Here is a 25,000-nt window from a genome sequence, read left to right on the forward strand (position 1 = left end):
CACTCCTCCTAATTAATTGGCCCTCAATATATTTGACATCCTGAAATAATAGTGAAAGCGATGCCTTAAGAAAGGTTTTCATGGCTATTTTTAATCTTTAAAGCTTCCAGTTGTATTTTTTTTTTTTTTTTAACTCACGCATCTGCACTTCCAGGGATGCTACAAACACCCCTGTTTGTTTGCTCACTCCCTTCCCAATCCCCATCCTCTCCGCTTTCAAAAGAGGAACCCCCAACACACTCCCCAACACACAATCCCATCCCTCCACCCCCCCTCCCTCCCTCCCCTGTGTTCCCATGCGGCTGATGAGTCTGCTCGCTGAAGCCTGCGGCCTCCTTTGTGGAGCATGTGCTCCACCGTGGCCCCCGGCTTTCTCCCAGGGCTGCCCCCTTCGTCCTGGGGAGGCCGCCAGTGTGGGGAGAAGACACCCCGCTGAGCCCTAGATCTTTAAACACCAAATAATGCCCCCACCCCGCCCCGCCCCCCTTACTCTCCTTTGCTCCGGTCCCCACACCCCCCCCCCCCCCCCCCCTCCCCTTCATCTGAGCATCTTTTAATACATATCAGCATGTGGCCAGGGCCACCACTGGCTACTAATGCGGTATGGATCTGTGGTGAAAGGGCAAGAACAACACCGCCACCTTTGCAGCTGACCAAGCAAGAATGGAGATTCTCGGGTTAAAGAAGCCTTGGTGAGCAGAGGGGAGGACAAAAAAAAACACACACACATTCACACACACATTCACACACACACACACACACACACACACACACACACACACACACTCTCTCTCTCTCTCACATGCACACACACACACACACACTCACACACTCACACACACACACACACACACACACACACACACACACACACACACACACACACACACACACACACACACACACACACACACACAAAAACAGGCGACTCAGGGACTGTGCTCTGACTGCTGTGCCTCTGCATCCAGATAAGTCAGGCTCCACTGGAACTGCCTAATCAGGCTCCCTGTCGGAATGAGGGAGGAAAATGTGGTTGAAAGGAGGTCATCCCCGAATGTGATACACCGCTCAAGACATCTGAGAGATGAGTTTTTCCCGCCCGCGGAACGTCTTAATGAGCAGCACGTGGTGCAATTTTTCATCACATGGAAAGGAGAGAGGACGGAATCTTTGAGTTTCGGCTTCGGAGTTTGGGGCTCGGTGTCCGTGCAATTGCTTTTGCTGCTTTCTGCAGTCCAGGCTTGCCTCCCTCAGCTGGCCCTCTGTGTTTCTGAAGCAAGAGTGAAGTGGTCAGTAGTATACTCCTGTCACTCGGTTTTGAAGTGACCGGCCACCCTTGCCAGTGTTACAGTACCAGTGCAATGCCGCCTACTAAAGCTTTTACAGAGATGGCACCTGTCAAGGTTACCATTAAATGACTTTTAAAAAATTTGGCCTCCATGCCTTAAAGGATTTTACACACTGCCATTTTGGAGAACAACAGAACAACATAAAGTCCTTACACTGACAAGCTGCTTGCAGGAAAGTGTGTCTGAAAAAAAAAAAAAGAAAATTGCTCTTGTCAGTGTGTATCCACCGGACTCATTTTTACTCATTTCTGTTATTGAGTCCCACAAGAGACTATATCTCAGACAAAGTACAGTTCAGTCGCCAATCTATCGCTATTTTATTTGATTGACTGCTCTTAATCCGACATGGCACAATAAGACTGATTGAAGTCTCATTGATTCTAACAAGCCTCTTGATGCCGCTGCCTTGTTGCCGCAGTAATAGTAGCATCCCCTGCTGTACAACACATTGCTGTGTGAGCCCTCACCCCTTGTTTACTCGGCTAACTCTCAAATGAATCTTGTAAAGACAGCTTGTAGTCCCACATGGTGTGCTGCTCTCCGCAGGTCTTTTCTAATGACTAGTAAAAACACCTCCAGCTGTTCGAGGGACCAGTCATAGAAGGTGTCACCACAGTGGTATTTGGTGTGTATATAGACACATGCTTCTCAGAAGGGAGGTTTGTGTAGCTAGCTCTATTTTTAGCCCCCTGGAGAGGAGGGTTGTGGGAAGGGGGGGGGGTCGGTGGCAGTAGGCTGGATTTTTTTTAATGATCTGTCTAGCTGGTTGATGGCTTTTGATTAATTCCATATCGAGCCATTCACCCATGGATGCTTTGATCTGCTGTCCAGGGCATGCTGCAGTTCTGCACCCTCCACCCCATCAGGTGGGAGCGTGCCGTGCACCAGGCTGATTTTTATCCGCTTCACAAATGGCGGCCTCGCGTTTGGCACCAGGGCAAACACGCACATCTCCAACGATTGTGGATTGCATCGACAAGCATTCTTTAACCCATACACACACGCACACACACACACACACACACACACACACACACACACACACACACACACACACACACACACACACAGACTCATACATACACTAATGTATACACTCCGGTGTCTTCAGACTGCAAAAAAGTTACAAGACAGTAGCTACTTTACTGATCCCTGTTCTAGCTCCTCAATTATTCATGGATATGAATCAATTTTCTGTTAGAGTTTGATGGATCGGTATCTTCCATCGGTTAACTAAGACGGCCAGGGGAACCCGATTTTCCTTGGAGATTGCCTTCAGACAACCTTAATGGCCGATTGACGCCTTCAAGTATTGAGCTGAAGAGGAGATGTTCCTTTAATATGTTTGCCAAAGCCATTGGATATGAAGAAGGGGATTTTTTGGAGGATAGATGCACGTAAACAAGCGGAATAAAATGTTTATACTTTCATATTGAATTATTGCTGAGGAATCAGACCCATGTCAGCAAGTCTATCGATATTTCTGAGGAGCAGCTTAAACTTTCAGTAAATAATACTTGGAGTATTAAGGAGCGCCTAGCCAGGTGTTTTTGGAAAGTGCCTCAACATTGTTCAGTAGCCTACCATATCTTCTCTGATACAACAAAACACCATTATTTGAACATGATTAGTTTGTATCAGATTTTAGGTATATTTCAGCCTCACCCGACCCTCTTTGTCATGGTCGCACAGTAATCTTTCATGCCCACCTTCGAAGTCTCGTGTGTGTGAACCAGATCAATATTTTACCTTTTTTTTGGTTATGGTGAATCACTCTTGCTGAATCATTTCTTCTGTTCCTGTAACGAGGCTGCAGGCTTACTGTCTCAAGGACTCTGAAGAAGCTCCTCTCTCTTCGTGGAAAGCCATACAGCCAGAGCCCTTACCCTTGGAGTCTGCCTCAGTTACAGATACAGTCTCAGTCGCAAAGGAATATGTGAATATAACTGACTCGTAATGTCTTCGTAATTTTACCTTTCCGATTTTATTGTTGTTTCGAGGATCAGACAATATCTTCAACACACTTTTAATTGTTATTTGATGAGAGTGGTCCTGAGTCTGAAATGTCTTTATCAATGTAGAATTGATAAATGGGCAGTGGTGTCAGGGATTACTCATTACATGTGTTCAAATGAAAGGGAAGGGTGGGGATACTGCCCCTCCTTCAACTCACTCATGGACATCAGGGTTGTTTACTTCATCGAGGTTCTCTGAATTTTAGGCCTCGGAGTAATCACCAGGGCAGACTTGTCGGGCGAAAGCGCCTTTCGCGCCGAACCATCTGTCACCGGCGCCCGACAAAATGATCCAGGGCTGGCACCCAAAATGAAAGGGAATGAAAAAGTAACCCAAATTCGGCGCGGGGAAAGTTCCACATCCTATGATGACTGGCCATGCACTGCATTCCTGGCTGCCTCCATTCTGTAAAGGAGCAAAAAACCTCCAGGTTGTGTCTGTGGGTGAAAATCAGCATCTGTTAACAGCCGGCGAGGTTAAACCGAGATTTAGCAAGCCCCCGATTTCCCTCGTGTGCGAGGAGGACACTAGAGGTGAAGTGCTTTTTCACGCATTAGTTGGTGGCTTGTACTTTTGTTTTATACCCTGCATACCTATGGGACACTGTGCTGTTTTAGAGCGGTTATCTAACATGCTGTCCTCATACAGGCACACATATGCAGTGCCTTGGGAGAGAGAAAAGAAGTATTACTTTGAACAAGCTGTCCTTTCCATTCCTCTGCTTCATGGTGAAGGTCTTATTGTGCCTGACCTTGCCGTAGCACAGTTTGGCTGTTGTGTTGCACACTTGCACATTGTTGTTGGATTGTGATTGGGTGAGAATAGGAGGGGGGAGGGGGGAGGGGGGAGGGGGGGGGGGGGGGTTAAAAAATGAAAACTGTAGTGATTGAGGTCTGCTTGTTGTATTGAGGGGAGAGAGAGAACAGACCCTTACTGATACGGTCATTCCACTCTAGTTGCTAAGGTGTGCGTATCCGGGGGTGGACTGAGACAGTGTAGGTACACTTGTATCACATAGTTTGTCACCTCAACATCTGTGCACTTCTTGCTTCACACACTTTCTGTAAATAGGCAATTTATTTTGGCTACCTGTGAAATAAAGTGTGCGTGTGTGTGTGTGTGTGTGTGGGGGGGGGGGGTCTGGAGTGTGTGTGGGGGAGGGAGGGGGGTGATGAGCACGAAGAGGGAGCCACTTTGTCTGTGAAGGCACACAGGCAGGGAGCTCATTGATTGATTAATGGGCGAGCAGATATGGAAATTAATGGATAGGCAGGCAGCGAGAACACTGGCTCTTTATCTCCCGTTAAGCCGGGAGTATCAGATTTGTGCGCCATGACCACTGGGTACAATCTGATCCTTCATATCTCGTGTCTGATGCCTGCAAAGTCCCATGACGCTCAGTGACAGCTGAAGACTAAAAACACAGAAGGAAGCCGAACGGCACAAATGAAGGAATTCACTCGGCGGAGAACGCTCAAACAACGCTCTCCGCGAAAGCACTTGATCTTGGGGAGTGAATTTCAAAGCAGCCTGACTGCAGTAATTCTATACGGCTGATAATGACAGATCGTCACTGGTGCAGATAACTATTACTGTTTGTGAGAATATACCTGACAGAGATGACACACATCCCATTCAAGTATTTTTTTTGTCTATTTCGTTCACCAAAAGGCAACAGAAAGCATTTAGCCAAGCGCTGACAGACTAGGGCTGGGCAAAGGAGCAGAGTGTATCTGTATAGTACTCCCACCATCTCTCTTTTCTCTCTCTCTCTCTCTCTTTCTCTATTCTCTCTCTCTCTGCTCTCTATTCTCTCTCTCTCTCTGCTCTCTATCTCTCTATTTTCTCTCTGTGTTCTCTCTCGTGTGTCACTGTTTGTGCCTTTCACTTTTTCTTTCGTCCTTCCCTCTCTCCCTCTCTCTTTCCATTGCTCCCTCTGTCTCATTATCGGTCTGTCTCTCTCCCACTCTATCTTTCTCTCTCCCCCCCCACCCCATCTCTCTGTCTATATACAGACTTGCTCTGGATTTTTCTGCCAGGGAGCGATACGGAGCAAATTGCGTAGATGTCTGCTTGAGTGTTTATTGTACAGCCAGCATGAGGCATTTTGAGTTAGCGCGCTAATGTGTTCAGAGTTAATCCTCCTGATTCCATCAGGACCATGAAACAAAAGACAAGGCATGCACTGGAGGAGCGACACACACACACACACACACACACACACACACGCACTCACACACACACACACTTTCACACACATTTTCATGCCAACTGTGTTTTCAGTGCATTCTGGGGTTTCATTTTGAGTTTGCATACTAAAGCCAAAGAGGGTTGTAATCAAGAATCTCTGCCAAAGCTGTCCCAGCCAGACACCCTGCATGTCAAGTAACTGATATCAATTATTCTGTAGATTCTAAATCCTCTTTGAGAACTTCAAATTGGCTCTTACACGAAAGCTCCAAATGTTTTACACTATCACAGATGATGAATGATGAATTCAGCCCATCTCATCATGTCATGTTTTTCAACGTATTCATTTATATCGTATACTGTAGCTCAACATCTCATCTTTTCCTTTTTTCTCCTCCTCCTCGTGGCAGACGGCACTTTCCAGAACCACTCCCGCCTGCGGACGCCACCTGTGCCCCTGTCGCACTCCCACTCGCCCAGCCAGCAGCACCATGCCACCTCGGTGAACTCGCTGAACCGGGACAACTACACGCCGCGCAGCAACCCCAGCCCCGCGCCCACTGACAGCTCCGTGCCCCCCGAAGGCCCAGGCAGCGCCCAGGACTCGGGCAGCGCCCAGGACAACTGGCTGCTCAACAGCAACATTCCCCTGGAGACCAGGTACGCCCGATTCTCCCTGTCAAAAAAAGGGAAGTGGGGGGATGTTTTTTAAGTGGGGTGTTTTTTTTTTCCTGGCTAGATTTTTTTCTTTTTTAACCCATCTTTTCAAGACCAAAAATGTTGTGCCAGGTATGCCCTCATTGCACCCCTTTGTGTATCCACTGAGATAGCACGCTGCATTTGCCTCCGCTTCAATTGCAATCTGAGCAGTGAGCACCAAGGAGGCATTCGGCTTTTTGGGCCTTTGAATGCAGAAGGGTGGTTAGAATGGAGCTATTTTCTGAGGGCATATGTACTGGAGTAAAGGTTCTCCCAGGAGCCGCAGTTGATTTCTTCAGTGCAGATTTGACTCTGGCACTTCCCCCCAGTGCCGGGGTTGTTTTTAGCTCGTTTGCTTGTTAAGGATAAGTGTAAAGGACTGGCTCGACAGACGCGCCGGTCAACATGCACTTGGAAAAAAAAAAAAAAAAAAACGTGAACTGCGATGAAACAAGAGAAAAGGATTGTGTTCGGGCTCATCTGGAAAAGCCTGTGATTTTTGACAACGCGGGTGGCCTCCGGGGTTAGTTTTCGTTTTCATCCGTGAGATTGCTGTCGAGTCGGCACAACAGACCCGAGCTCATGCACCTAAAAGGGGCCTGCCCCACACCTCCTCCTCCTTCTCCTCCTCCCTCTCATCCTCCTCTTCTCTCTTGTCCTCCTCATCTCCTCCAAGGCTTTTTTTTTTTTTCCAGAGACTTTATTTTTTTCCCATCAATCCGCTGCTGTTCAATTTGCCGGGGCGAGCCTCGCAGTCCGCGGGTGCTCGTGTGAAGGGTATCCATCAACTGTTATTCCTGCTGCAGGGCCGCGTCGCTCGGCTCTCCGTCTTGCTCAGGGCAATCAGCGCTGTCGAGCCCCTCGGCGGAAGCTGCACACTGATGCACAGATCGCCAGCATTTCCATGCACTGAAAAGGGCTCTTGGAAAAAAGTAAGGTGGACTTATCACCTGCCTGGCGAGGTTTGCTGTTTTAAAACAAGGCTTTGACGCACTCTGTGTCTATTCGAAGAAGCGTATGTTCCAATGGAAACTGACAACATAAAAAGAAACGCCTTATATATTTATATATACATGCACACACACACAAAAAAACTTCTTTCTGAAGTGACTCATCAGGTGTTTCTTTGGGACTTAAACTGACAAGGGAGTTGAGGCGTTACTTTGGCAGGTTGTTATGACAGCCACGGTAAAGCTGGGCTGTCTGGTTCGTCGGTGCGACCAGCATTGTTTGACGGTCCATTCAACGGGAAAATGAATGTTAATTTCAGTTTGTGGAGAATTGCACGGTGGCATAATGACTGATTAAACACTGCCCCCCCAGCACCGCCACCCCCCCTCTCTCTTCGAAGTTAATCTCTCCCAGGTATTCCCAGCGGAGGCGCAAAACAGATGGCGGAGTGAGGAGAATTTAAAGCAAGCGCGGGGTCCAAATCGAACCCGTATAAATCAGCTCTGTCTGCACGCCTCAGACCGGAACCGAAAAAAAAAAAAAAAAACACATCTATTATTTCAATTCTTCTGACAAAATTGGAGCCATTAGGAATCTCCACCAGGGCGATGACACCTGGCCTGTCATCTGGGCGGTTAATAGCCTTATAATGGCCCTTTCCTCCCTTTCATGTGGACTGTGGAGTGCTATGAAGCAGCTAAATCTTTGGGAGTGTGGGCCCTCTCGGAGCGTCTTGGGAGATAAACCAGCAGAGGAGTCTCCTGCCCCCTCCTTTCCCTTTTTCTTTCCATCTCTTTCTCTCTCTCCATCTCTCTCTCTCTCTCTCTCTCCATCTCTCTCTCTCTTTCTCCATCTCTACTTGTCCTCCATGACTCCTAGGCTCACTGCTAGACGTTGCACTCCGTCGTTTTAAAACTTTAATAACACTCCCAGTCAAAGCTTTTCTTGATTCCTCCACTCCCCCCCCCCTTTTTTTTCAGTGTGTGTGCGTCAGACATATGCTATTCCTCCACAACACGACCTTCGTTTAAAAGCAGAAAAAGAATGAATAACATTTGAGCCGAAATCAAGCCTTTTCTCTTGCTGAATCCAAACGTTCAGCCTGCCCGTTTGCATGTTGACCCTCCCATGCCTTTTTCCCATTGCATTATGTCGGCCTTCCCCTATAGAATCGCTCTCGCGGGGGGAGACTAAGGGGCTGCTCGCTATTACAGTCTACGCCAGCACACAGTATGGCACGCAAAAGTTTGTCCAGGGAGACTTGCCTCTGAATATTTATGGCCAACAATATGCTTGAAGATATTTATGACTTCCATCAGAAGCAACTGCCATAAAGCAGGAATCATGTACTCTGCTCTACAGCCTTTGGGGGATTTTGTCGCTTAAAAGTTTTTTTTTTAATCTTTAACTGTCATGTTTCTACAAGCGCGAGTGCTTGTAGTGTGTTACTATGTTCTCTTGCACTTGCACTTGCCAAAGCCTCCTTAAACTGATCTGTGTAAGTAAAAAGAAACAACTGCATTGTTTTTGTCCAACCACCACCATCCCCCTGAAGGAGCCAGAATACTCTAATGTTTATCAGAGAGGAGCAGGACGCATGCAGAGATGGGCAGGGCTCGTACAGTACCAGGTAGGGCTGACTGACCAGGGCTGGGGAGCAGGACCAGGGCACCTCTTATCTCCACCGTTTTATGTCACTAAACTCTCCAGTCTCTGTTTCCATAAGGGGCTCTCGTCTTTTCTCTCTCTCTCTCTCTCTCTCTCTGTGTGTGGCTTTCTGGGTGCCGTCGCCCATGCTGTCTTTCTTTCTCCAGTCTGTTGCTGTGTGTGTGTGTGTGTATGTGTGTGTGTGTGTGTGTGTGTGCGCGTGTGGGGGTGTGTTTTGTGTGTGGGTGTTTGTGTGTGTGTGTGTGTGTGTGTGTGTTTGTGTTGTTGTGTTGTGTTGTGCTGTGTTGTGGTCCCTCTCTCTCATTTCTTTATCTCGGGTGGTGGAGGTGTGATTTCTTTGTTGTCTGTGTCGACATCTCTTGCCCCCCCCCCTCCCCCCTCCCCTCTCCCCCCTCCACACGCATGACTCACTCAGTGCTCCATCTCCATCTCTCCATCTGTATGTAGAAACATTGCAAAGCAGACATTCCTTGAGACTTTGCAGGACAACTTGATTGAGATGGACATTCTGGCGGCGGCGCGCCACGAAGGCGCTTACGGCGACGGGTATGTCTCACGCCCCCCCCCCCCCCAAATCCCCCCCCCCCCCAAACTCCCCAACCCCCTGCCACCCACCCCCGCCCTCCCCCCACCGGATAAAAAGGGCCGCCCACCTGTCGTGAACACCCACCGAGGCTCTGCTTTGCCATGCTGCACGTCCGTCTTCTCTCTCTCGCTCTGTCCGTCACGTCCTCCGTGTCTCATTTGTCCTCGTCCTATCAGTGCCTAGAGTCTAGACACTTCCTGTTGTTTCTTTTCCCCGCTTCCTGTAGCGCTATTGGATCACCATCACTGACAAAAAACCGTGTTGTTTTCTTTCTCTTTTTTTTTCTCTGTGCTGCTCATCTTGTTAACACACTAACCCCTCCTTCCCCTTCCCCTCTGCACCTTCCCCCTGTACAGAAATGCTGTCTTAATGAGATTTAGCACTTTCACTGACACCAATCATTGTGGCATTGAGGTGTCTGTGCTATCGTGCCCCTAAGGTAACATGTCACGGCTCCAGAGGTGACAGAAAAACATGCTGTTTTAAAACGGCTCTTCCTAATATATAAGCCATCTGAAAGAAGCCTCACACTTGTCAGAAATATATGGGCCGCTGTTTCTTAAAGCCCAGCCGAACATTCTTTCTAAGCCCGGGCTAGCCCTTCGTGGGTGAATAATTGCCCCCTTAACACATACATTTGCTATAGATCCGACTTTCCCACTCCCCAACAACTAACAGCGCAGACTCAAATTAACAGGGATCTGGCGTGGTCACTCGTGCTGTAAATTAAATTTGATATCGATTCACGATTGTGATAGTGCCAGCCCACTCTGCTGTGTTTTGCAGTTCGCCAGCAGAAAGCGTGTCTATGGCAACAGATTTCTTCTTCTTTTTTTTTTTTTTTTCCTTCAAAAAAAGTGCTTAGAGCCAGCATTACTGAACAGTGTAAGGGACTGTGTGCACTCTCTGTATTACAAATGAGAAGGAAGATGCACACACTCTCTCTCTCTCTCACTCTCTTTCTCTCTCTCTCACACACACACACACGCACACACACACACACACACACACACACACACACACACACACACACACATGCATACATACATACATACATACATATATACAAATCCAAAAATAAATAAGAAACCTAGATCTTGGAGAAAGCCTTGGGGTCCTGTTTTTTTCTTCTCTCTCTCTCTCTCTCTCCCCCACGTCTTCTCCGCAGGCACTTCCTGTTCAAGCCCGGCGGGACCTCGCCCATGTACTGCACGACGTCGCCGGGCTACCCGCTGACCTCCAGCACCGTCTACTCGCCCCCGCCGCGCCCGCTCCCCCGCAGCACCTTCTCGCGGCCGGCCTTCAGCCTGAAGAAGCCCTACAAGCACTGCAACTGGAAGTGCGCCGCGCTCAGCGCCATCCTCGTCTCCGTCACCCTCGTCTTTCTGCTGGCCTACTTCATCGGTCAGTTCTTACCTCCGGGGAGACTTTTATTCGCTCGCTTTCTTTCACTTTTTTTCCCTTCTTTTTTTTCTCTCTTCCCCTCTCTCTACTCTCTCTCTTTCTGTCTCTTTCTCTCTCACACTTTCTCTTTCCCTTTCTCTCTTTCTCTCTCTCTTTCTCTCTTGCTTTCTTTCTCTCACTCTCTCCTTGTCTCTCTCTCTTTCTTTCTTTCTTTCTTTCTTTCTCCTTTCTCTCCATCACTCCCCCCCCACCCCTTTTTCGCTGTCTCTATGGTGAATTCTCCAGTCTCTATGTCTTTTTTTGATCTATGTCTATGTCTGTTCCCTTTCCTATTATTTCTCTCTCTTTCTTTCCCTTTCTTTTCATCTGCCTCTCTTTTCTAAGGCCTCGTTCGGTCCTCTTTGTGTCATTTGGTGAGGGCTATGGTCCCTGATAGGATCTCTAATTGAAATTTGAATATATGATTTCATGCGTATGGAAGTGTGACTTATGCATGAAGGTGTTAAGATGAGGTCAGCAGTGCCGTATGATCCTAAGAATGGACCTGTCCATCTACGGGGGGGATGGAACTGGTATGAGCATCAATCTTATCCCAGTTTCTCTTCGCAGGCCCTTCCGATTGTGGGTGAGATTGAAGGGGATATTTCATCACTTTGTTATATTGTTGGATTCAGAATTGCATTACACTGGTTTAGAAAAAACAAGCCCCTGCCCTTGTGAGCACGCTTCAGATACTCCGGCAAATAAAGATATGTTTTTTTTTGGCGTTCTCCGAAAATCAAATCAGGCAGTGCCGACTGCGGTTCCGCCACATGCTCTAAACTTTATCATATGCTTTTGGCTGTACAGTTGACAATATAGTATACCTGTTTAGCATATAAATGGATACATCATTAAATTTAATCTTGTGCTTTTATGGAGCCAAAAAAACAGGGTGGCAGGAGAAGTAATTTATTCCTACTGATTCGAAGGAGATGCTGGCAGGTGCTCTCCACTGCAGACTCCATCAGAGAGATAAATGGCCTCACCAAGGCATCACAAGACTGTTGGGATAAACATAAATTGTAACTGTGTTAGGAATACGCAGCCGTCCCCTCTGGCTAAAGAACGATTGGGTGGTTTTGAAGCTGGGGTTTTGCAGTCCGCTGCCAGCTATTAACATCATCGGATGGGAGGAAAAGGGAGGCTGTGCTGGTGTATTAAGACAATGAGGATGATCTGCCCGGATCTGTGCTTAAACTCGGAGCGTAGGAAATTTGCACGAGGGCTGCGCGCAGTCTAGTTTCGCTCTAAATACCCCGCCCTCTTTGACCTCGCTGGGGGAGACTGATAGCCTACTAGGCCGACGTGGCTTAATCACTTCATGTAATTACCCCCCCCCCAAAAAAGAAATCAGACCATCTCCCCATGGCACCTGAAGTAAACATGTCAAGAGAGAGAGGGAGAGGGAGAGAGAGGGAGAGAGAGATGAAAAATCTCACCTCACCCGGCGATCTAGATCTCGCAATCAGGAACAAGGGCCCGTGTTTTTTAATTAAAATCTGATGAGAAAATATATTTAATTTCAAGTGCAATTAATTATCCTGCTTCATTATTGGAGGCTCTGACTGCGTCGTCTAATGAACCCAATTAGACCCCGTGACAGATGTTTTGACTTTTCGGTGCACTCGTCTCCCCTTTGCGGGCGAAATGGCAAGCTGAAGAGGGACAACAGGAGGAGGCCGGCGAGATGGCCAAATGGGGCTTTCTCTCAGCGGTGGGCGCGCTCGCTCGGATGTTCATTACGCCGCGCCCCTTCTGGAGGTCATCAGTGTCCCCCTGTGTGTCCGCCCCCCCCCCCCCCCACCCCACATCAGCAGCCCAAGGAGGGCTGCAGAGATTGCATCTCCGCAGACCTCTTCAGACTCCACTCTTTCTCTCTCCACACTGATGATGAGCCACAGCAGAACATAGCGCGCTAGTTAGGTAGATCATAGCTGACATCCGCTCATTGACTTTTAATGGTTTGTGAAAATCCCGCGTTCAAAACCTCCCATCCAGTGATGGAAGTCTTTATTTAAGGGTGTTTACTTGTTTTAACCAGCACATCAGATCTTTTTTACATGTGCCTCAGGGAGTCGTCGGAGCCAAGATACTGACTCTGTAATAATAATTATAATAACCTTTAATTAACCGGGCTAATCACTTTGGAAACAAATCACTTCGCGAGTGAAGATTATAGGCCAACAAGGGCGCACCCAAATGGGGGGAAGAAGCAGCTACATGCACAGACTCAGACACAGACATGTAAGCAGTGTTCTAGTGTCTCTTTTACATTTTACACAGAGCTTTTACGGCCACCGAATAGGCCCAGAGGTGGACGATGATGGCCGCTCTGGACATTTTGATATACAGCGACTCCCGTTCCTCCCACCTATTTCAGTTTTATGACACTAATGTCACTTGGGCGCTGACCCCATTCTGCCTTAGACTGCCCACAGTCTTTTGACATGCGCTCACACACACACCTTCTCACACCGCACCTCCACCAAAACAGGCCCACCGGGACCCCCATAGCATGACTATTGACAAGGACTTAAACTGTAGTCATTGGTTAATTGATTGATTTCCCTGCCATTGACTTACTGCTCAAGGGGGGAGATGAAATGGCACCCCTGCAGACGCCGCACAAAAGGGATTTTCAGGAGTGTCTTGGCTCCGTTGTAAATGCCTGCTCCCTACGACACATAGGGACTGTAATGGGAAAACTGCTGATGCGATCTGGGGCAGGGGCTTTGTGATATTACACGGAAAAGCACGGTGGATCCAAGAGAGAGAGAGAGAGAGAGAGAGAGAGAGAGAGAGTCTGGAGGGCTTCTCATGCGCTGACAATCTTGACCCGCAAAGAGGGCTGTTTTTGTTTTGCTTTTGTGTATTCCTAAAAGAGTGCATGAAATGGCAGTCCGTGATCCGGTGGATTCGGCCTTTGTTGTGATTCAGCATAAACAGTAAAACATTGAGAAAAAAAAGACGGAGGTAGGGAGGAGGGTGTGTGTGTGTGTGTGTGTGTGTGTGTGTGTGTGTGTGTGTGTGTGTGTGTGTGTGTGTGTGTGTGTGTGTGTGTGTGTGTGTGTGTGTGTGTGTGTGTGTGTGTGTGTGTGTAGCAGGGAATTAACTGCCCTCTACTGAATACAATAGCAGCATAGTCATTGAAATGCCTCCTTTTCACGCTGTTTGGGTAAAAAGCTCAGGTGATTATCACTTGAGTCGCTCTTAGAATAGCAGTCAGTGTGTTTGTATATGTGTGTGTGTGTACTTGAGCATTTGTGACTTTTGGTGTGAGAAGGTGATGATTTAAAACTGTGTTTGTGTAAATACATGCTTATAAAGCCCCAGGGAGTTTGTGTATGTGTGTAGATAGGTGCTTATTAGGCTCCAGGGTGTGTGTGTGTGGGTGTGGATAGCTCCTTATAAGGTTCCTCTGTGTGTGTTTGTGTGTGTGTATGTATGTGTGTGTTATGGCTTCAGGGGGCATAGTGTGCCTTTTGCCCCTCACATAAGCCCTAAAAATACTCCCCTCAATGTTGTTGTTTAACTGAAAGACTGTAAGATAATCAAATCATTAATGCCCTGCTAGCAAACTATTGATTAAACACAGCCTCAGCGGTGCGCTTTTCAAAACCAAATCACTCTCGGCTCACCGGGAAGCTGTTAGCATGTGCATACAGTGAGTTGTCGTCTCCATCACAAATGGCTAGTCCAAATGTTTTCCCTCGCCATTGTGCTCCGTAACAAGTCCATTTGCATTTGGTGTCAATTAAAAGTCTGTTTAGTGTTCAGACGTGAAAAGTCAAGAGTCACTCACACACACAGACACACACACACACACACACACACACAAACACGAACACACACAGACAGAAACACACGTGCACAGAAAAGTCACGCTTTTCCCCTTTCCCCTGTCTTCTTCTCCCTCCAATCCACCCCCCACCACTCCGCAATCCCCTACCGCAGGAGAGGTGTAGAAGCAATTAGGTGGATAATGAAGGCAAGAAGGCTGCCGCATTCAACACCCATTCATTCAAGTGTCTAAAAGGGATTAATTAGCCATATGCCTGCTAATGCGCGCGGTCCACTCTCTGACAGATGAATGGCGGCCGGCATTTCTCAAACCAGCTCCTGTGGACTCTGACAGCTAGCCGTCGCGTTTGTTCCATATTTTTTCGAAGGCCCTTTCGGCTTCAAAGCCGTGGGTACAGGAGCTGTTGGAGAGGAGAGGTGTTGTGTAGCAGCACCAGTTTGGCTTTGCTTGAGGTGAAAGTTGGGTGATGGCAGAAAGAAAGGCTGCCTGCACGTGTGATTTCTGGCAGCCCAGGGTATAGTAATAGGCCTCATCGTTTGGCGTGTGTGTGTGTGTGTGTAGTGTGTCTGTGTATGCCTAACGTGGGTGTGAGTGGACTGTGTCCAGTGGCCACTAATTGGCGTGGAGAGTCTTCCCAACTTTTCTGCCAATGCTCACCAAAGAAAAGAAAAAAAAGCGTGCTCAAGATAAGGATCTTGCACTCCGTTTCATCGTGCTTGTGCCTCCAGAGGTCACTTGTCCCTCCAAAATAGCACCGGAAGACTACATTCTACCAGCCCACAGACTTCTCATTAAACAAGACTGGTGCTATTTACGTCTACACCTGTCTATCAGTCTGTCTGTACGGCCTGAATCTCTTGGCTAGTAGAGGCTTCGCCACCATAGTTCTTTACCCAGGGGAACCGGGTGTGTGTGTGTGTGGGGGGGGGGTGGGGGGTGTATAGGCAAAGCAACAGCTGCTGTGTATTGTAAGCCACCAAGCTAAAGGGTGCCTAGCCACCAGGCTGAAGAGGGCCCAGCAGGCCTCCATGTTTTTTTTTTTTATATGACAAATTCAGTTTCCAAGTGAATCAGAGGGGCAGAGATGAAGGATGAGGAGCAGAAGACGAGAAGAAAGTTCCTTAAGTTCTTTCCCCCATTCGAAGGGACACGGAGGCAGAGGGGAATGGATGGACTGAAGGATGTGGCCCCTCGCCTGGATGGAGGAAGAGGGGGGGAGGAGTGATTACTTGGACACTTGAAACGACACTCTCGAGCCCGCGTTTTTTTTTTCTGCCGGGGAGTCGTCTAATGCGATTGTCCTGCTTGGGCAGCTCCGGTGCTGCCGCTGCTTCTGCTGCTGCTGCCGCAGTCACCAGCGGCCGTCTGTTTCTCCGGCTCCCGGCGCCTCGTTTTTTCCCGGACAGGCGGGAGAAGGGGACACAAATCAAAGAGTGGGTAGAGGCTCAGTTCGGAGCCTGCCAAATGATAAACTAAGCCATCTGTCTCTCCCCGCATTCGAGGCCTGTGTCCTGCTTCAACACACCCAACTCCTGGTGTGTGTGTGTGTGTGTGTGTGTGGGAGAGAGGGAGAGAGAAAGTAATGGAGGGATTGCAGGGATGGAGGGGTTGCTGTGTTGTTTGCATTTATAAGGCTCTAGCAGGTCTTTCACATTGGATCCTCTCCCATCTCCTACACTCTGTGGGTGTGTGCTTAAACAGTCACAAGGCCTCCAGTCCAGTCAACTCTCCAGTTGACCAAGCCTTGAAATGAAATGGTGGGGGGGAAAAAATAAATAAATGAAACGTAATGAAACAAAATAAGATCTGCTGTCCTGTCCATCAGAGCGCAGCTAGCAATTTCCCAAACAGCCACTTATTCAGATGTGGCTTGTGTCTCGTGAACATCTGAAAAGGCATCTTGCATTAGCAGGGCCTGGTAATCTCCAGTCAGATATTTAGCAAGTGACTGAATGCGAGACTTAAAGTGGGAGGGTGACGGTGGAAGCATGTTGCTGTCTAATGTGCTGGGTAATTAATGAAATAGATTTTCCCTGTGCGTAGAGGCGGCCCACTCTCATTTTTCACTACTAGTTTGATCTGCAGAGCTGTCAGCCACCGACTACACTGCCTCTTCCTCGAGCCCCTGCCAAGCCTGTTCAAGGCTAGCGCTAAAACCTTCAGCCGGAAAATAAAAAAAAGCATAATCACAAAAAAAAAAAAAACCTTTAGCTGGGGCACAAGCGTATCGTTGCGGGTCCTTAAGAGTCATTGATTTTTTTTCAGAATAGAATACGGGAGGAAGTGGCTATGATCATGCACGGAGCTCGCCCGAGCAATTGTTTAAATCCCTTATTTGGGTAATTCTGAAAGGAAACGGCTGTGCTAATGTTCTCCCTCAGCAGCCACGGCTGGTGGCTGGCTAATCAGTACCCAGCTCCGCCTCTATAATTCAGCCAGTCTTTCGCTCTGCCACCATAGCAATACTAGAAACTAATGTGGCGGAGTATGCAACTGACACCTTTGACCGTGTGCCGGACATCACCCTGAATGCCATTTTACTCAGAGATGTAAAAGTTTGGCTTCAGAAAGTAAAAATCCTTGGTTCTGCTCAATGTGCTTAGCACAGGTAATTTCACTACCTAGTTGATCTACCTGGCTTAAGAGTGGTGCTAATTTTTTCTCTTTTTTTCTTTTTATTAATGAAATTTCAACATACAACTCAAAATCATAAAGACAGAGTTGTGCTAATTAGAATCAGCTGATGAAGTGAATGTTTGGAACAAAAATATGGCAGGACTTCTACTCTCTGAAGCCAGGCTTTTACATCTCTGAGTTTGCTGCAACATCAACGTTAGCGCGCTAGCGCTACTGGGCCAGGCACTTTTGCTACAGCAGTCTCTCCGCCACCTAGAATGTCATGGTTGTTTTGCCGTGACTGGTGAACAGCAGTTGAGTCTTTTAAGTTCAGCCTACACCTGTGCAGTCAATTTCCTTACTTGTACTCTTTCATCTTTCAAATGGCAGCACGTAATCACCTGAGTGGGCCTGCTACAGACAAATCAAGATTGATCGCAGTTTTTGGGGATTACAGCAGTACAATGTTTCTTTTTTACGAAATGCAGTGACACTAGAAATAAATCATTCGTTTAGAGTCCACTCCCCTACCTGTGTCAGCTGAAGATATTTCCCACTGTGTAAGTCTCTGCTCAAGAAAAAAATAATAATAAAAAAAACAAATAGATTCTCGCTTTGCTCTGATATTGAGTGGAGCGGAAAAGTAATTCAGCCTCTGAATTGTCACTACAGGTTGTCAGGCAAGGCTGTGAAAAGGTAACCCGAAGCCGTTTATGTGCTGATGGTGGGGAAAAATAGAAATTCCTAGACATTGTGGAGAGAGGGAAAAAAAACATTAAAAAAAGATTTCCAAATAACAGATGCGAAAGATGTTCTTGGACGCACATTCACACTCGGGCTCCACCACAACAGCCATCTTCATCTCTTTAGAAAGATACCCTCTGATTTCACACTTAATAATTGAATGGTCAGGCTGTTTATATTAAGAGCTTCAGAATAAACCAAAACACAACCCCACCCCCCCCCAAAAAAAAAAAAAAAAAAAAATGACAACCACAAAATGAAACAGCTGTAATGCCTTCTCTTGGCGGGCATTCTCTTCTCCTTTCCCCCCTCTCTTGTTTTTTTTTTTTTTTTTTTCTGCTGACAGTCGAAGTTCCTGCGGTGGCTTTTGCCTGGCTAAGCTCATCTTGTCTATTCTCTGGAGGTGATCTATCATGGTCATCCCCTCCCCCCGGCTGTCCCCCAGTCCATCGCCGGGTGTCCCGGAGGGCACTCCTTTTGTTGACCTTGTGAAATATCGGTGTGTGTCTTCGGCTTTGGCTCCGGCATTCAAAAAACCGGGGGGCCGCCCCGTTCCTGCTGACTTGATGATTTCCTTGTCTCTCCCCTTTTGCTTTGTTGGGAATTAGTAAGGTAATGTGAGTGTGAAGAATGGCTGTTCCTCGGGGAGGGCTGGTGGGGGGGGTGGGGGTCGAGGGTGGTGTGTGTGTGTGTGTGTGTGTTTGTGTGTTGGGGGTGCAATGTGTCTGGGTGACACAGCACACTTCTTTTTGTGGATTCTCACCCTAGAAGGGACGGCGGGGTGGGTGAGAGGGGACGACTGGCGAGGTGTTTACAAGTGATGCAGCTCGACGGCTTGTGCACGGTCAGCAACATCAGCAGCGCCATTAACCATTAAACATCTGTTATTGTCTTCTTTTGTTTTGTTGAACAGGGGCCTCTGTGGTGGTTCCCCAGTGCCTCGTTTTCCCCTGATCAGAGTGCTTTGGGGGCTGTGGTGGTGGTGGTGGTGTGTGTGTGTGTGTGTGTGTGTGTGTGTGTGTGGGAGGGGGGGGGGGGGGGTGCAGGAAGGGAATGCAGTAGCATCGTTTCTTTTACCTTGGTCTCCCGTTGGCACACAGATGCATCTCATTGATGTCCATTATCTCTTGTGCATGCCGCAGCGCAGTGTTGGGCGCCGCCTCGGCATTGTTAGTCTCTCCAGCTTTGACCTCCGTCCCTTGCATTGATGTGACTAATCCTTTGTTTTTGCTCTCTCTCTTTCTCTCTCTCTCTTTCTCTCTCTCTCTCTCTCTCTCGTTCTCTCTCTCTCCCTCTGTTTTCCTTCTCTTCCTGCAGCCATGCACCTCTTCGGGCTGAACTGGCACCTGCAGCCCATGCAGAGACAGATGTACCAGTTAACGGAGGACAACGCCAGCGGCCTGCCTCTGCCCACAGACTTGGGCCTGCCGCCTCTGGGCAACACGGGGCTGGAGCTGCCAGATCGAAGAGGCAAAGACGACGGTAAGAAACACCACAGTAATCTATGGCTGTTGTTTTGGCAAGCCCCCCCGCCCCCCTTTCTCTCCCCCCTTACGCCCCGCCCTTGATATAAACTTTTAATCGCATCAGGGCAGAGTGAGCCGGTGGCCCCCTCGACGACTCGAATCCTGTTACGCGATCCAAACTTCGCGTTTTGCGCTCGCGCGGTCACGCATGCTTCACACAGAGGGCGAGGGGTGGGGTGGGGTGGGGTGTAGAAATAAAGAGAAATAAATAAAGAAGAACACAAGATTTCTTCCTTGGCCAACATTACGAGTGTCTTAGTGTTGATGTCCAAGTGGAGGCATGGATTCGGGATTATTTGCCAGCCAGCGCCATGCTGTGACCAGTCTCTGTGGCTCCAAGAGAGATCTGCATTGTAATCCAATGAAAGTTGCGGGGAAGTGGGGAAAGTATTATTTGTTCCTCGAGGAAGAAATCGGACAGCTTTAGGGATTGGGTATCCAAGGGGCTGGGGAGGGGATTAGTGATTCTGTCCTGTTGGAGGAAAAAAAAAAAAAAAAAAACAGAAACAGAAGTCTGGCATTCCTTTCATCTGCTAGTCTGGGCTACTTCTCCTGGCATGGGAAGAAAGCGCGAGCTAGCCCCCCTGATGGTATACACACACACACACACACACACACACACACACACACACACTCACACTCACACACACATATTACACAAGCTCACACTGTAGAAGAAGTTTGTTTTCTTTCACTTTGCCGCCTAAAACAAACACGGGGGGGCACAGATGTAGCCGTTTGAATCGGTGTAGGGCTTCTGACAGAGGGCGAGAGATCACACCATTACCATATAGATGACTCCCGGAGTCGTCCTCCGCTCTGCCTAGGAAGCAGGCGAAGCGACACGCCCGGGCCACAGTAGAACTCGCCGCCTTTGAGTGACAGCTGTTGGTGAAGGGAAATCGATAGGCTCTGCTTTCTAATTCTGCAGCACAGACTAGCGACATCAAGCGAAACGCAGGCGATCAATCCACAGAAGCCGCACCTTTTTTCCCTCCGCGCATACGCGATCGCCGTTTTTGGAATGTAGCGCCCCTTAACGTTGTCAAGTCAAATGTGTTTAAAATAGAAGTGGCGCGTATAAGTGGTTCATGCCTCGAGACAAGTTCTCGAAAGAACGGCACTCGTGGTTGCCCGTTTGGGCGGGGGGGGGGGGGGGGAGGGAAATGGCGCAAATTATTTTGTGCGATCTTACAATATGGTCACGTCGACTCGCGACACTGAGAAAGTCGGGCCCGGCTGCCTGTTTCCTGCCAAACAAAACGGCGAGCATATTGACATTAGCTTGCGCAATGAGATGTCATGCGCGGGGGGGGGGGGGGGGGGGTGATGGCAGCTCACACTCACCGACATGTTATCGGTGGCCGTAAATTGGTGAGGCGCGAGAGCGCGTCCTGTCCGCTCGGATGCGACACATTGCAAACGAGTGAGTTTCGAGAGAGAGAGAGAGAGAGAGAGAGAGAGAGAGAGAGAGCGAGAGAGAGAGCCCGCCATCTGCCATAGAGCGCACGGCTGCCCGAAACGAGATGGCTGTCACCGAGTCCTGTGGGGTCTGTTTTTTTGCGGATGTCTGCTTTAGTAGACATCACGGCAGAAATTGGCCCCCCCATCTTAATGTGTGCGAGCAGATGTTGGCATTACCATGGGGTCCAATGAGCGAGGTACATCGCGAAGCATATGGACCTGGCGAAGTGGGGAGGCACCTTAGCACCGAATCCATCCGAGTGGCACTGCATCGCCGCCTCAGGACTTCAATACCGTTTAGGGTCAGCTGGGGTCATTTCATTTTCCCTCTGCCACTTTCTTGCCGACTCTCATAGTGGCACTGGACTGATTGGTAAATCAGTGAGATTGTCTAGCTATCATCTTCCTGGCAACATATTGGAAATGTTTCCGTCCTCTCTCTCTCTCCTCTCTCTCTTCCTCACTCGTTCTCTCTCGCGCTCTCAATCTCCCTGTCTCTCCCTCACTGTGTGTGTGTGTGTGTGTGTGTGTGTGTGAAAGATTTATGTTCTACCGATGACTGTGTTTTTTTTTTTCTTGCTCTTTTTTCTGTGGCCCAGGCAAATTGGACAGCCTCTTCCCAGATGACAGCTTCATAGACATGGGCGAGATCGATGTGGGGCGAAAGGTCGCTCAGCAGATCCCGCCTGGTGTCTTCTGGAGGTCCCAGGTCTTTATCGACCATCCCATGTACCTCAAGTTCAATGTGTCCCTTAGCAAAGATGCCTTGGTGGGAATCTATGGCAGGAGAGGACTCCCTCCATCTCATACACAGGTGGGTGCTAAATATCCGTCAGAGTGGACTGTCCAGCTTATCGATGAGTTCTTAAGAACCAGGTCCTCCAGTAGCTAGTTGGAATTGTGCCATACTGGCCAATTATCAATTGGTCACTATACTGGATCGATTGTAGTATAGTATAATTGGATTACTTGTTATTGAGTGTTCCATCTTTTAATTAAACATTCCTGTTGTCCTATTAGTCAAGTGTTTGACATTCATCTTTAGTTGTCTTTACCAATGTGTTTGCCTTGATCATTCTCATGGCTGTTGATAAATAAATAAATGTTTGCTCCCTCTCCTTCCTTTAAGTGCAAATGCTTATGATTACTTCAAAGCCATTTGGCATTCTACCATTTTTCTCAAGACAGCTCTTATTTTTAAGATGTCATATTTGATTCAATACTCCTCATTCTATTTGAAACACTTCAGCACGTATCAACATGTACCTCTTTCAACTTCTGTGTAAACCACTGAATGTCACATATTATTCATTTAAATACAAGCCTCCGAGATAATGTTTTTCAGTATTGGTCTGCGATTATTCGAATTTAATTGTATTTAATCACAATATTCAAGGTTCCTTGAGTTGTATAAAAGGCACTGGAATGAGCATGTGTGTTTGTGTGAATGTTTATCGGAATGGCTCGCTGCCCTCTCTCTGTGAGACTACAGCATTCCTGATGAATTTGCTTTTGTGATTTCATGGAGTGGCAGATGAATCAAGGCAATGTAGATGAAAATGAAGGCTTGTCTCATTGGTATGCATTGAGTTGGACGCAGTGTGAAAGGCAAATCTTGTGCAGATGCTATTTGGTAAACAGTAACTTTTAATTCGTTTTGGCGTTTTTATCTCGCAGAAAGGTTGAAAGGGAAGTTTTCAGGCTGAAACGTTGGTGTGTGTGTGCGTGCCTGCGTGTGCTTCTGTGTGTGTGTGTGTGTGTGTGTGTGTGCGTGTGCGTACGTGTGTGTGTGTGCACGTACACACTCATCAGAGGTTGACAGCCAGACCGTTCACGGGACCCAGTAAGCCGCCATTTTCCCAGCAGGCTCTGTGTGTCTGTAATTGCGAGCTATTTATGCCCGAACAAACGATTGAGGAGAACAGGAAGAGGGATTCGTGTCCTCAGGAACTGGGTTATTACGCGCTGCTGGGCTTTGTGGACGGACTCCGGTACCCTCCGCTTCCCTCACCCCCCCCTCCCCCCACCCCACCCTCATACCATCCTCCTCCCCGCCATCCCAGCACGCCATCATATATCCGGCCTAACGCTTTCTCTCTATCCTGCCCCCCCCACCCCCACCTGTGTCCAGTTTGACTTCGTGGAGCTGCTGGATGGCCGGCGGCTCCTGGTCCAGGGGGTGCAGGGTCTGGAGGGCCCCCTGGCTGCCCAGCAACAGCAGCAGCAGCAGCAGCCGCAGAGAGGCCTGATCCCGCTGGCCACCCACGACACGGGCTTCATCCAGTACATGGACTCGGGCATCTGGCACCTGGCGGTCTACAACGACGGCAAGGAGACGGAGCAGGTGTCCTTCCTGACCATCGGCGTGGGTGAGTTCCGCCTGATTTTCACCTCGGTTCTCCGTCGCCGTTAGAAAACGTTGCCAGGTAAAGGAACGGACTTTTCAAATGAATGGGGGAAAAGAATGTTAGCGAAGGTACTCTTTTGGCATTCTATGCAGTGCATAATATATATTATACATAGAGCATAAACCTTTCGACAAATACGACTACGTACATCGCAAGGCTCAACTTGCGTCATTCGAACCCCGTAGAGAGCAAGCTCAGAGAAAATTGCTGACTTCCGTCGAGGTGGATAAAAAACATATGAATGTGAGCCGCAGACGTAGGAGCCGCTGGCTGAAAAGCTTTACAGGAAGAGCTCCCCTTCCATCGTAATGATGCTATTATTTAGCCTTGACTCGCAGGTTGCACAAAGCTACTGTATGTGAGGCAGTGCGCTCTTTGTTACTACGCAGTATGGGGTCAACACTCCTAAAGCTTTCCATTGACTAACTAAGGTGTTGAGGAGGAAAGGGGGCTGATATGTAACCCCCCCCCCCCACCACCACCCTTCAGACTCCATAATGCCCCATTAGGTGGAGTGGCTGCATTGAGGCTGGGTGTGTGTGTGGGGGCACGGGGGAGTATGTGAGGGCATTAGCATTCCGTTCCGTTGCCCCTCGCTTTAAACGCCGTGATTGTTCCCCTCCTGCCAGCGTCATGTTTGATCATAATTCCCTCCAATTTCCGTCACTTTTTTTTCTTTTTTTTTCTCGACTCCACTCCCTTCTTCTCTCCTCCCTCCCTCCTTCTCTCTCTACTTTTCTACTCTGTCTTTCTTTTTTTTCCCCCTCTCGCTTCTTTTCACCACCTGCGATTAGCACAGCGGTGCTCCAGCGCTGTAGACATCTGGCCCTTTCCCGCCGGTGCAGGTGATTTTACACCCCCCCCACACACACACACAAACACACTTTTTGGCGTTTTGCCACTCGTCGCTCTCCCTTTTGTTCCCTCTTAAAGCGCCTTTGATTAGCGCAGCGAGCGGGTGAGGTGGGCAGCGGTTGGCGTCCTGGGGCCGAGGTGGTGGTGGTGGTGGTGGTGGTGGTGGTGGCGGCGGCTGTGCGCCCCCCCGAAGGTGTCAGGTTTGGGCGAGGTGGCAGCTGGGAGCTGTTCTCACATGCTCTTTAATTAAAAGCTCCCGGGCCAGAGTCCATCTGTGACGGAGGGGGGGAGAGAAGACAGAGAGGGAGAAAGAGAGAGAGGGAGTTGGCGGGAGGGAAAGAGGGAAGAGAGAGAGAGGGAAGAGATAGATGGATGAGAAGAGGCAGGGAGGGAGGGAGGGAGGCAGGGAGGGCAAACTGATGCGCGCTGAGTGTGCCAGGCAGCAGATCGATGGTAATCTGTCCTCAGCACCCCCCTCCCCCCCACCTCACCACCCACTGGGGTGGAAGATGCACTCTGCCACCCCCATGTGCTGTGCTGTGCTGTGCCGTGCGCCAGCCTCCTCTCCCCCCAGGGGCTGTAATTCAATACTTAATATGAGAGATGGCATCGGTGCGGCTGGATGGGGGAGGTGGCGGAGAAAAAGGGGGGGGGGGGGGGGCAGACGGGGTTGAGAGAGT

General features: G+C 48.7%; 1 protein-coding gene across 1 annotated transcript in view; it reads left to right on the top strand.

Moving 5' to 3' along the window:
* Positions 1-25,000, top strand: part of tenm4 (teneurin transmembrane protein 4) — a 150,163-nt gene that overhangs the window by 29,256 nt on the left and 95,907 nt on the right. Inside the window, 6 exon segments of the mRNA XM_062552929.1 lie at positions 5,966-6,215; positions 9,321-9,419; positions 10,628-10,863; positions 19,385-19,549; positions 21,657-21,871; positions 23,189-23,426. Coding sequence (XP_062408913.1) covers positions 5,966-6,215; positions 9,321-9,419; positions 10,628-10,863; positions 19,385-19,549; positions 21,657-21,871; positions 23,189-23,426 — 1,203 coding nt within the window.

The sequence above is a fragment of the Sardina pilchardus genome, chromosome 13 (genome assembly GCF_963854185.1).
Source record: "Sardina pilchardus chromosome 13, fSarPil1.1, whole genome shotgun sequence".
In the NCBI taxonomy this organism is placed as follows: Eukaryota; Metazoa; Chordata; class Actinopteri; order Clupeiformes; family Clupeidae; genus Sardina; species Sardina pilchardus.